General features: G+C 24.6%; 2 protein-coding genes across 3 annotated transcripts; both read right to left on the bottom strand.

The window, feature by feature from the left end:
- Positions 1-252: 252 nt before the first annotated feature.
- Positions 253-3816, bottom strand: LOC126903271 (TATA box-binding protein-like 1). 2 transcript variants are annotated; one of them, XM_050681371.1, is made up of 4 exons: positions 3557-3816; positions 3357-3505; positions 1963-2182; positions 253-1883 (listed from the first exon to the last, which is right to left on the bottom strand). In XM_050681371.1, exon 4 carries the CDS (start codon positions 1869-1871, stop codon positions 966-968), a length of 906 nt encoding a protein of 301 aa, XP_050537328.1. In that variant the 5' UTR covers positions 1872-1883; positions 1963-2182; positions 3357-3505; positions 3557-3816; the 3' UTR covers positions 253-965. The 2 variants fall into 2 exon arrangements, with proteins under 2 accessions (XP_050537328.1, XP_050537329.1); XM_050681372.1 differs by having other exon boundaries at positions 3357-3494.
- A 1691-nt stretch (positions 3817-5507) lies between these two features.
- Positions 5508-13154, bottom strand: LOC126903256 (nucleolar GTP-binding protein 1). The gene is made up of 12 exons (XM_050681351.1): positions 12986-13154; positions 12740-12910; positions 12569-12672; positions 12405-12488; positions 9460-9613; positions 8973-9257; positions 7667-7822; positions 7448-7580; positions 7172-7377; positions 6335-6613; positions 6115-6276; positions 5508-5783 (listed from the first exon to the last, which is right to left on the bottom strand). The coding sequence occupies exons 1-12, from the start codon at positions 13031-13033 to the stop codon at positions 5628-5630; spliced, it is 1938 nt and encodes a 645-aa protein (XP_050537308.1). The 5' UTR covers positions 13034-13154; the 3' UTR covers positions 5508-5627.
- Positions 13155-13290: the final 136 nt, after the last annotated feature.

Here is a 13290-nt window from a genome sequence, read left to right as displayed (position 1 = left end):
ACAAAATATTTTAAATTTCTAAAGAACCATACACATTTGAGCACATTGAATTAATTACATTTTTTATTAACTGTTAAATTTTCAAATTGTATAAACATTTTTTCATACACAAAAATACTGTCATTTTCATAAAAACATATGACAGATTCACAAAATAGTCTGTATTTTTTTTTTTTATTATATCTCTAGGTGTCTGTATTATCATAATACATCATACAAAATACAATTAGAAAAATAATTTATATTAAATAATATTTAAATGCTTAGTTAGAACTTATATTATTATCCGATTCAAATAAATAGAACAAAATAAAACCGATAATCAATTTTATTTACCAACTGAAAAAATATTTAGGCTAACACACATCAAATGTATGAAAACATTTACATAACATTTTAATAGTGAAGAATCAATGTTATTAATTATTTACCAAAAATTATGTTTTCTTATTTAAATAGTAAATACTATAACCAATGTACCAATAAAAAAGAAAAACACAATCATATACAAAATTATTTAATATTAAAAATTATTATTATTGCTTTATCACTGAATAAACTAAAATCCATGAGAAAATTAAAGGGGAGTCTTTTTAAAATGTTTCAGTAATTAGGGAAACATGAAAAATTAAATTATGAGGAAACAGCTTAAAACAACTATTTTTTGTAACTAACAAGGAACATTAACACACAAAAAAAAAAAAAAAATCATAATATACACATGACATGTATATATAAATATATATTGTAAAACACAAGGACTAGTTAACTAGAACATCTTAACTTATCGCTAAAGTAAAATGCTTACTATAAAATTAGTTTTTGTACATTCTTTGTATTATTTACTTTTAAAACATTTATTATGTGTCCTTTTAAATTATTAGTTTTTTTTAATATAAATGTAATAAAACTGTTGCTTTTTGTTATGAGTATAGTTTTCCAGTTTAAGGTAACTGAAATAATTTTCAGAGATCATTTTCAAATTCCTCTTTAATAATATTATTTTCTAAGCTGTTGTGAACTCCCTCTTTACTAATGGTTATGCCTTCGCAGCTTCTTTTGTTAACACTGTTATCTGATTTAAACATTGATAAATCATCAATATGTGAGAAGTTCCTTTTTTTTGTCATTAATTTACGGATAACTCTCTCATCTTCAGCTGTTTTATCCCGTCTAAAGGGTAGCACCATAGGATAAATTTGCTCGATTGCTTGATGAACATTTGTAACACTTGGAGCAGTTACTGTAATACTACCCGTAGAAAATATTTTTAATGTAGCTTTTAATTCTTTGATCTTAAATGTTACACCTGGGTGCAATTCAGGTTCATATTGAGCGATTGTTTTATATTTTTCCGAAAATTGAATAACTTTGATCGGAAATGGCAGTGTACATGACCCAAGAACATTTACAATTCTGTAACTGCTAAACTTTGCACCTTGATAACCTAATCTTTGAATAATTCTAGCTATGCGTCTAGAAGCAATTTTAGCTTGAAATTCAGATGTAGAACCTGTACAAGCAATTTTACCACTTGACCAAATAGTAGCTGTTGCACTCGGTTTACGTAGTTTCATAGTGAGCATACCATTTTCTCGTCTATATTCTATATTGCTACCATTTAGTGCTAAGTATCGCAAATTTAAATGGGATTTTACACTGAAATTGGTGACTACATTACTTATAGAAATATTTAGTTCAGGATTATCAGTCAAACAGTTTTGTACTGTATTATTAGGTAGAGCAGAGTTGTCTGACTGCTCACAAAATTCAGACTTGTAAAAAATCATATTGGAACTAGAATTTAACGCTGATGAAGTTATTGAATTATTAATATCTGTTCCGTTTTTTTGATGAACTAAAGAGGTCATCCTTGGAAGTTACTGTATAATTAAATATATTTTTTCTTAGAATATTTTTTTAAAATATCAACATGGTAATGTATTAAAAATGAATACTTACACCCAAGTATTTATTTTAATATTCTTCAATTTATCAGCATCAACTATTGGTTTCAAAGATGGTATATCCTGGTTCTGGAAATCAAATTTGATATTCTGAAAATTATTCTCTCCTTCTATATTTTTATTAACAAAATTGTTTTGATACTTTATCAACCAAGAACTGATTGAAGGTATTGAATTTATTTTATGAGCTTGTTTATAGAATTTTTCTTCGTTTTCTGAAATATTTTAACTATTTTGTTACTATGTAATAAACTATATTGTTTATTTATACTAATGTAATAAAATAACAAAATTCTATTTTAAACTATATAATTTATTATATACCACCATATTTTGCTATAACATATTTATAAAATTTAATCTAAGTAAAAATAGAATTTTTGAAATATTACTCTATGTAATTCAACAAACTTTTGACACATAATACAATTAAATATTCTCAGAATATGAAAACTTAATTTTAATAATAAAATAATTTCATTAAATCAATATTTTATTGAAACTTTTTTTGAAACATTGAAATTTGTGAGACTAGTTAATATATTTTTAAAACCAAAATGCTCAATATTCTTTTAGATGAGATTTTTAACACAGGTTAGGTCAGTATGATATATAAAAGTATAATAAATATTATTATTAATTATTAATATATTTATATTATTAATAATAATAATTATTATTGTTATTAAGTAGTAAAATTGTATTATACATACAATTTTTTCACTATGAAAATTTATGAATCAATTATACATTTTTTACTAGAAGAATTATTTATTTGAAATAACAAATAATGAAGACAAATTAAAAAACATTAAGTTTTAGGAGATAAATTCATCAATGAACTAGAATAGATTTAGGTTATTTTTTGAAAGATGTTAGTGTTAAATAAAAATTCATGAGTCTCAAACTGATCAAACTAATTCATGAGTAAGAAGAAAACAGAAAAGAATTTCAACTTAATTTTTTATTTATAATAATGGTGATAATACTGGTAATAATATTAATACCGGTATTAATTATTCTTAATACACCATTTAAACTTACTTCCCTAAATTTTTCTAAAAAGTTTTTCATTTCAAACAAAACGTTTGTGTTGTATAAAAATGTTAATTGACAAAGGTTTTATAGGACTTAAAAATAAGATAATAGTGACCTTTAGATAATTACTATTTAACAAACATAATATTTTTATATTAAATTAAATGAGTGCCTTTTGAAAAAATTATAAATTAAGTTGTTATTGGTCATGCATCACATTTATCAGTGATTTCAACTGTATCAACACAATATTGGTTTATCATAGTTGAATGGGTTATGAATTTATGAAATTCATGCTTTCTTCTTACGTATAAAAGACATTTGATTTAACAATGCTTATTGAACACTTACCCTGTTGGATTAAAAGTAATAATTGATCATATGAGTAATGTGAATGATTACAATTAATTCCAAATTGACACTGACCAGAATTTTTAAATCGTCGGCACGTTTGTTTTTGGCTTTCGTCAAGAAATAGTGTTACAGCGTCTGAAATAATACTAATAACTTTACATCATTTGGCATTCAAAAGTATAATTTTTAATATATACCTTTATATTGTGAAAAGTAATTTTTTCTGTTTTTTTTATGAGCGTTGCTGTTTAAATGTAAATTTCTACTTGATAAATTATCAGCAAAAGTTATATTACAGTATTCGCATAATATTTTCTTCACCATTTTTTAACCAAATACCAAGTGTTCACAAACATCAAATGTATAAAACATTATTTTAGTTTCATATAAAATGTCGAGTAAAAGAAAATGGAACAATAACAGTGTCCTGAATTTTTGAAGAAAAACTTTATCATAGAATGCAATAGACTTAGATGAGATAACAGCAGTGACAGTATGTCACTTAACCTAAATTTACTATGGACAAATTAAATGGTACCAAATGTAATTTCAGAAACTCTTTGATTTTTTTGATGCGCTTTTATGCAAAAATTGGCTGTCTATCGTTTTTTTTTATTATGGAGTCTGACTATTCAAAATCATTTTATACATATTTTTCTAAGACTGTTGGTTATGCTATCAAGTAAATAAATGTTAAGAGTGATTTCGGATACTAGTCACAATTCGTTTGACAAATTGAATAGGTAAATGATCTCAACGAAAATTAGCAATAAGATAGCACATCACGTAAAAAAAAAAATTACCAAACTACTAATTGTTTTTTATTAAGTCTTGATTATATGCTAAATAACTAAAATTTATAGAAAATACTGTAACATTGTCATAAGTTTTGAAACTTTACTTTCCGGGCATACTTTACATGAAGTAAGAAATAAAATTTTTTAAAAAATTCCATGTTCTGGACATTTTTTTTACTCATCACTATTTTATAAATAAATATTACTCTCAATTGGGAATTTATGTTAATAGATATAAACAAAGTAAATTACATCGTTAATTTTTGTTCGAGTCTAATAACATGGCAAGGTACTGAATTTAAAAATGATTAGGAAAGATTATAGTCTCACCTACTTTTAAGTTCCATGATAATTTTTTTGATACTTGCATTATATACAGAGTCGGATCTTGATAGGGGTGCAACACTCTCCATTGACAAATGCTTAAATTATTATAGTCAGTAATTATGCATTTTATATATAATTGATAAATTTTTGTATAATGCATCCCAAAAAAATGTAGAATACCAGCTTTGAATTTCTCTTTAAGTTGGTTAAAATCGCCTTTGATACCTAAAATGTACCTCTTATTTCCTAAAAGGCCCTCTTTGAAAACATCAATTTTTTTTACTTAAGAAACTTAGTGTTAACTTTCTTAATTAAAATATAAGAATATAAATCGATAAAAAAAATTGGATACTTAAAATAGGTATACTTATTTAAGTAAAAACAAGGTAAATATTTAAGAAAAAAAATGTTAAATTGGGCATTTATACATGCAAGACTTATAAATAAAATTGCTGATTTTTAATAGACATAATATTTTTATTAACATTAAATATAAAATTTCAAATACTTTAATCTTAATACCTGAAAAGTAAAAAAAAAATATGAAGTGATAGGGGAGTTACAGTAACAATTTTTGATCAGTATTATTCAAAAACTTATATAATAGGATGCAAGTAAAAAATTACTTCATCCAAAGAGAGATATATCTGTTATTTTAAATTAATTATGGACACTTTCCTAAGTACATGCCAATCACTAGTTTTGCAGATGATTGATACTATTTATTTATGAAACTTTCTTGATCAAATTCTTATTTAAGAAAAATGGGTAAATAATAATTAAGATTACTAATTTAAATAAATGTATTAATTTATTAATACATTTTTCACATAATTATAATGCAATATTCATTTAATAATTATTTATGATTATATTAAATTGGTTAATAATCAAGCCCATGTCAACTTATAAGGCTACTCTTGTGCAAAAATTGAAAAAGCTAGTTAGAAACTCCTGGAATTGGTCAATTCACAATTTCAATTTATTAAACAATTTTTTTTTCATTATATAATAAAAAAAGCAATATTTTTCAAAACATTTATTGCAGTCAGAAGAAAACATTATTTATAGTATGTAAAAATGTATATTTAACTATATATTTTAGTTAACTTAAAAAAGTCCACCTAAATAAAACAAACATATTTTAGCGCCTATCAGTTTTTCCGATACCCCTTTTTCCTGCATACAAATGTCTTGGTCTTTTAGTTCCAATAAATCGATCTGCTTCCCCTTTAAGACCTTGTTTCTTAACTTTCTTGGCAATAGCTTTGTGTGCTACTTTCTTCAATTTTAATTGCATCTAAATTTTTTTGTAAATATGATATATATTGAGTAATATTTATTTAAAATTTAAACATATCAATATGCACAACAAATAAGGCAGTAATTCACTTTTTACTACTTTTCAAGAAATCAAAAAGAATATTTATTCTCCGATTACACAATATGTTTATCATTTTCTAAGTGTTTAATTTTGATTCAGACCAAATCAACGATATTTTGATGAAAGTTATTATAAGAGTAAAACCTAAATCCAAATACCTCATAATCTCAAAGTTGAATTTGTTGAGTTACTGCCTTATTCATTGCACATGGCGATATATAATTTAACAAAAATTCAAGATACATACAGATGAATCACGAACACCAGATTGGTCTCTGGGCAATCTACTCTGACTTCTGGATGTAGATGCAGATCGATGCATAGATCCTAATCGTGGTTTTTTAGCATTTATTCGAGATTGTGATCTTGATAAGGAGCGAGCCCGTCCTCGAGTTTTAGTGAAATGAGCCTGAACAAAAAAATTTATTTTAATATAAAAATAAAACAATATTGTTAAAAAACATTACATTATCAGTTCCTTCCATATCAACACCAAGATCTTCCATACGATTTCTGAAGTCTGATGCACTTCGTCCACGAGCCCGTGCTGGAGCTGTTCTTGGCGTTGTAGGTTTGTTAGATTGACGTGCTATTCTACTTTCGTTACGATTAATAATTTTTCTATCTCTAATTTTTTGTGCTAATTCTTTAATTTCTCTTAAAGTCTCATCAATTTCTATTTTAGGGACAGCATAATATCCTGCTTCTTCTCTGAGAGCTTCTTCTTTTTCAAGTTCTTCGACTTTCTAAAAAAATAACATGTATAAATATATTTATTAAAATTATGATATAAAACATTCATTAAAATTTGAAGGAATCACTAATATAATAATTTATATAATATAAAAGAAATATTTATCAACATAAAAATAATTTAATCATAATCTGCAAATGATAAAGTTATTATATGTAATGAATAATAAGTTATTATAATACTATTATAAAATTTACATAATTTTTTTTTAGATACAATTTAGATTTATTTTTAATCTTAGGAATATAGTTATACTTCTTATAATTAAATAAAGAGAAAAACTGCTACAGTTTAAATTATCATTAATTGTTCATATAGTAAGGCAAAAATTTTATCACATTTAAACTATCAGAACTAATCACAATTTAACATATCTTTTTAGCTTTGTATCAAAGCTAAAATGCCATTTAAAGATAATTAATATCAAACTTTTTGATCCTGTATGTAATTAATTTTGAGTATAAATATTTTAAAGGCACTTTTATACAAATATATTTTTAGTATTATAATTAAATAGTACTTGTAATTAGCTAGTAAATAACTGCAATACCTGTAATAATTCAGCATGAATAAAATCAGCAATATTCCTTCCATTCCAGAATTCAGGTATCACATCATATTTAAATTCGTCAGGCAAGTCATAACTTTTTTTTAAATCTAAAATGTAATCATCTCCAAGTTCATCTTCTAAATTTTTCTCCAATTTTTTTTTAAATTCTTGAAGTTCAGCTAATCGTTTCTTTTGTAGCACAGTTTCTTAAAAAAAAAAAAAAAAATTATAAAACATTATCTATATCTTTATGTGTACAATTAATAATGCTTGTACCAGGTATATTGGCAGGTCTTATTTTATCATCCCTAGTTTTAGGTACAGCAACATGCAATCTATTAAGAATAGAATCAACTTTTTTTGCTTGAATTTTGTTTTCAATGCGGTAAGCCAATAATGTATCACATGCCTGAGTAGTTTGATAAAAAAATAATAAAATCGAACAATGAACTGACAGCTAAGATACAAAATGTTGTGTTGAAAATGTTCATATACCTGTTGTTTAACTTCCATAACACCTTCATCAGTAACTGCAGACATTGGCAAAATTGGAATATTATTTTTTTCAAATATGCTTAGTGCTTCGCGACTTTTATCACTTAATTGATCCATTGGTGTGACATCAACTTTATTACAGACAACTAATAATGGCTGCATTATGGCATTAAAAATTATAATAATTAATTTTATAGCTAAAATTATAATAATGAGAAAATGAGGATTTTAATACTTAGATTAATAGTTTTGAATTGGCAAAGGTATAAGTATACAGGTTGACCTGTAATTATGTCTCGCGCATTATCTTCAAAAGTTTAAGATAAAGTATAATTTTTTTCTTTTATGAAGTTATAAGTATCCTACCTACTTGAATAACACAAAAAGTTATAGTTCTACCATTCTTCGTTCATCTTAAAATTTAGTCAATTTTAGTTTTTTAAATGAAAACATATATGTTTAAATTACTTAAAATAATAAAATGGTCAATAACAACTTTTATCAATATTTTAAAAGATATAAGTATTTTTTCATCGGGTGAAAGAAAAAGGGTGGTTCAGAAAATAATGGAAATAAAAATAAATAGATCCACTCTTTATCCTTAAGTGTTGAAAATTTTCAATAATTATTAACATGTATTTAGGGTTGAAGTTTTAATATTGTTCATTGGTTTTAGCAAAAAATCACAAGTTATAATTAGAAACATTTGACAAAAAATTAACTATCTCAATATTATATTTTTCAACTAAAATTTCATTAAATAAATAAAACAATTAAAACCTATTTAATATTACTTTTAAAGTTACATTATACATTGCAGTTTTTTATTTTAGAGTACTGTTCCTCTTTATTTTTTTAAATATATATATAAATGGAAACAGTATGTCTAGACATTTTACAATTTACTTTACTTTATTAACTATGGTATTAACATTTAATTTATTGTAATATTTATGGACAATATGTTAGGAAAAAAAAAATTTTCAAAGTAATTAAAATTTTAATTTGTATGAATAATATGTAAAATGTATTTATAAGTATTTGTTATGTTATTTTAAAATTCTTTATTCTACCTTACTCAATAATAGAAGATATAAAATGTCAACATATTAATAAATAAATAAATCAAAAATCCAAAATAAGTTATAAGGATTAATAGTTATGCCAAATATGAATATGTATTCAAAACTTTTTTTGAATACACTAAATTTTGTTAAAAAACCAATAAAGAACTATTTTTTTTTTAATTTCACTATAAGAAATTCTAAAAATAGAATCTTAAAACTATGTTTTATATTTATAATACCTTATTAGTAAACAGTGGTTTGATAGACTCATAAAGTTTAACTTGCTCCGCAATTGAGTGACCACATTGTTCAGAAACATCAATAAAATAAAGAATAGCTGCACGTAGATGAGCTAATGCAGTAACTGCTTGCATTTCAATAACGTTACGTTCTTCTAAAGGATGATCCAACACTCCTGGTGTATCTACTACTTGCCAGCGTAAATATTTATAATCAGTATGTCCTACATACAAACTTTTTGTAGTAAATGCATAGGAATGTACTTCGACATCTGCTCTTGTAACCTAAATAAAGTATAATATGAATGAAATAAAATACAAAGAAATGTAATAACAGACTAATTTAATTTATAGAATTAGCAGTTCAAGTTCTACATACTTCAATAACTATCTAATACTAATTCATTTGTAATATTCAATTATAATAATACAAAATTAAGTATATTTACACTTTACTTGTAAAATTATTACAGAAGGATGCTTTTACCTTATTCAAAAAACTAGACTTTCCAACATTTGGGAATCCACATAAAATTAGAGTTCTTGTATAAGGATCAATTGAAGGCAAACGTGATAAGTGTTGACGAACTTGTTCTAAATAGACTAAATTGGGAGCTTGCCTTTTCATAATAGTAGCCATTCTATAATTAAAACAATACTATATCAAAATAACTATTATAATAATTATAATAAAATAACTATTATAATAAAATTTTTTTCATAATTGTCTATACATGGCCTAAAAAGCAAAGGCATACATTATTATTGGGGGGGCGTGTGATTTCATTAACCCTTCTATTATTTTTCTTTTTCTTTGATTACCGATTAAAATAAAGTTGGGACTGAACCCTAAAAATACCTCTTTATCTACCCCTCTTCTAGTTTAAAGATTACAGGTATAAATTATGAGGGTTTTTGATATAAAAAGCCTCGCCTTATTATTTTTCATATAATTAGAATACACATTAAAAAATTATAATAGGAGGGTTTTGAAATACCAACCAGCCTCTCATATAATTTTATTGTCATTCATAAAATTAATTTTTAAAAATTTTTAATGATTAAATACTTCAGCGTTGCCACAATTTTATTATTTCCTGATATCATTGACATTTTTCAGGAAAGAGGTAAAATGCAAAAAGAAAAAAACCTTAGTTAATAAATTTATTCCTTCAAATATGAAAAAGTTAAATTATAGTACTTCTATTTTAATTAATTGAAATCCACTGACAGACTGGCTACAGAAGCAAGGGGGAAATTGCTCCCTGTGCCACTATAGAGCAATTATGATTAATATAATCTAGTTTTTAAAATTTATTTTTCTTTGGCTCATCATTTCTCTTTATGGAGCAATAGAAATATTTTTTACAGTAATGTGGGCCATTATAACAATTATTGAGTTTCCTAGACTGTTGACATCTCAGCCCCCTAACCCTGTGCTAAAATGTAAAAAGTTTTTGTCAAAATTCTAGGTACTCTAATTAAATTCCAACATTCCAGTTTCCTTAACTAAAAAAAAAATCTAATTTTCTTTGTTTTCTAGATTTGTGACAAACCTCCTGACCTTGATACTTCCATGTTTTTCTTAATCATATTAAAACCTATGACTATCCTAGATTTGTGGGAACCATACCCTATTAGGGTCATATTTATAATTAAGAACATGCTTAAGAATAGCTAAAACAAAATGTATTCATAAGAATCAACTAAAAATATGACCCAAAAAATTATGATACCTCAATTAACATTTTTTTAATATCAATAAGGTTTAATTTATAGACGCAGCAAATATTGTTTCAGACTTGGGGGTGCCTATATTCAAATACCCAAAACAACATTTTGCTCTAGATATATTAAATACCAAAAAATAATTTAATTCAATAATAAGATAAATTGATGTTAAAATTAAAAATATACAATATAAGAGGATTAAAACAAGTTTTATTCTATATGTAATCAAATACATTTTGTGATAAAAAATAAAAATTTTGTTTGTCTTAGGGTTCTAAATAACCAAAGTACTTTCATATTCGCACTCAAAGTTAATCTACATATTATTATAATTATAAAGATTGAATTTAAAATCCATAAGACATACAATGAAAAAAATTTTAAAAAGGCAAAATGAAGTTATATTTAGGCCATAATAATAAGTTATGGCCATTTTCGAATATTTTTAAATATTCAAATTGTTTTTATACAACCGAATAGTTTATTTTTAGTATAAACTATTCGAATATATTGTATAACTATCGAATAGTAACTATTGAACTATTCGATATTTCCCATCACTACTAATAATTATTTTGTTGCGGTTGTGGTAAAGCAATGACAACGAAATTTCAGCAAAATAAAGTTAGAATAAACTTATTTTAATATTCTAATTAATATTATATTATTATAATAAAAATTATTAATTAATAGTATTATAATAAACCCGAAAAGAAATAACTACAAGTTTCTTTGTAAATAAGATATGTATATTATGCACTTCGAACACTGGTGTAAATATAAGATAATACTGTTAATCACAGACTGATCAGGGGTTGCTGGACACAATTTATATTTATGTTAATGCTGACGGTCGCCAATAAGCAATAAGGCATCTCGGGTTTTGTTAATGTGCTCGGGGAAACAAAGCATGGTCGGTGTATTACCATCTTGATCCAGATGATATTCAAATCAGTCCAATAGCAATACCCCGACAGCGTCAATTCTATTAAATGTTTTTTTTTATTTAATTTTTCCTAAAAAATGATAAATTTGTTTCATATTATCACTTTAAATACCCTTAAGAAAACCTACATATTCAGATTATTAGGTTCAGAAGTGGCTTATGTTTTATAAAAGGTTAAATAGTCTACAAGTTATTCTAAAAATGCAGATTACTTATGATACCCTTCAGACTATTTATGAAATTGCCACTAATACAAATGTGTTAATTAACTGTATATAAAATAAAACTTGTACTCTAATGGTTAGAATAGATTTAAGTATCATAAAGTTATATATGAATGATTGTGAGATGATAATAAAGTCAAATTTTGTAAACTTTAGGTTATTTATCAATTTTTTAAAGAAAATGTTCACTATGTATAGCAGCATCAATGTTGTTTTTATAGATAGTTGAGGAATATTTTTAATTTTATTTATATTTGAAAATTCTCATTTATACACAAATACATTTTACTTGTCTTATAAAAAATTACAATGTTGGACTTCACCATCTTTTTATAAAATCTGACTAAATATTTATTAAATAGTATTATCGATAAAAAAAGATAATTTTTAATTAGTATTAAATAATAATAATAATAATTTATCAATAGTAACATAATATATATGACCATTTAGATAAGTAATTAGATTCATCTATCCAAATAAAACATGAATTAACTGATGAATTCATTATTATTATTTAAATTAACATACCTTCCAAGAGCAGCCCGTTTAAGCATTTTACAACGATATAACGAATCTCCAAACTTCATGAGACGCACATAATCTTTTCCAACGCTATCATCAAGAGTTAATTTTATTTTAGTTTAAAAAAAATCAACATTAATGATAAATCATGTATAAATAAAGTATCTTACTTATCTATAAGATGTCTAGCTTGATTAAGTTGACCAAGGGCCAGTTTGTAATGGTCTTTATCATAAAGAATATTCATTAAGTCTGCATAAAACGGATGAATGTTCTAAAGTAAAACACTCATTTAATAAATTGTATACTCTCTTAACGCAATTTAAAAATTTTTAACTTACATCTAATTTAGGAAATTCTTGTATTATCATGGATAACCGTTCATTGAAATTTTGTTGAGTATATCTCACTTTACGCATGTAAAATGACCTGATTCTAGATATTTTGTAATGTTTATGAACAACTGTAGGTGTTTTTCTTTGGGTTTTAGATAACATAATGTTAACGAAGTCCTGAAAAAGTAAAATATTTTAAGTACCGAATGATTTTTTGAAATATTAAATATTTAGTTAATAAATAAAATTTACTTTAGCAGTCGGAACGACTGTGATTTTTTTAAAATTATAAAGCGGCATGACTACAATTTTTTCTTAAATTTCAAAACACTAAGAATAAAATTAACTATAAAATTAGAGCAAAATTAAATTCTTTAAAAACAAACATGACGCAAAGGAGGAACGTGGTAAGAAGTGAAGAGTATTTATCACATTATGATAGAAATTCCTAACCTTAAAATTTGCACGTTTGTGTTAACACATATGGTATGTGATTCATGATAGTAAATTAAAATAAAAAATCGAGATAACTTGAACATGTACATTGTATCACTCTA

Source organism: Daktulosphaira vitifoliae, unplaced genomic scaffold (genome assembly GCF_025091365.1).
Source record: "Daktulosphaira vitifoliae isolate Bord-2020 unplaced genomic scaffold, ASM2509136v1 Scaffold_3, whole genome shotgun sequence".
NCBI lineage: Eukaryota > Metazoa > Arthropoda > Insecta > Hemiptera > Phylloxeridae > Daktulosphaira > Daktulosphaira vitifoliae.
Note: the sequence above shows the minus strand (reverse complement) of the source record. Positions and strands in the feature narration are given on the sequence as shown.

Excerpts from the sequence above, each read along its gene's own strand:
- LOC126903271 (XM_050681371.1), bottom strand. The coding sequence starts at position 1,871 with ATGACCTCTTTAGTTCATCAAAAAAACGGAACAGATATTAATAATTCA.
- LOC126903256 (XM_050681351.1), bottom strand. The coding sequence starts at position 13,033 with ATGCCGCTTTATAATTTTAAAAAAATCACAGTCGTTCCGACTGCTAAA. Across the intron at positions 7,581-7,666 it reads TTATGGAAGTTAAACAACAG|GCATGTGATACATTATTGGC; the intron begins GTATATGAACAT and ends CAAACTACTCAG. Across the intron at positions 6,614-7,171 it reads TTCATGCTGAATTATTACAG|AAAGTCGAAGAACTTGAAAA; the intron begins GTATTGCAGTTA and ends TTATTTTTTTAG.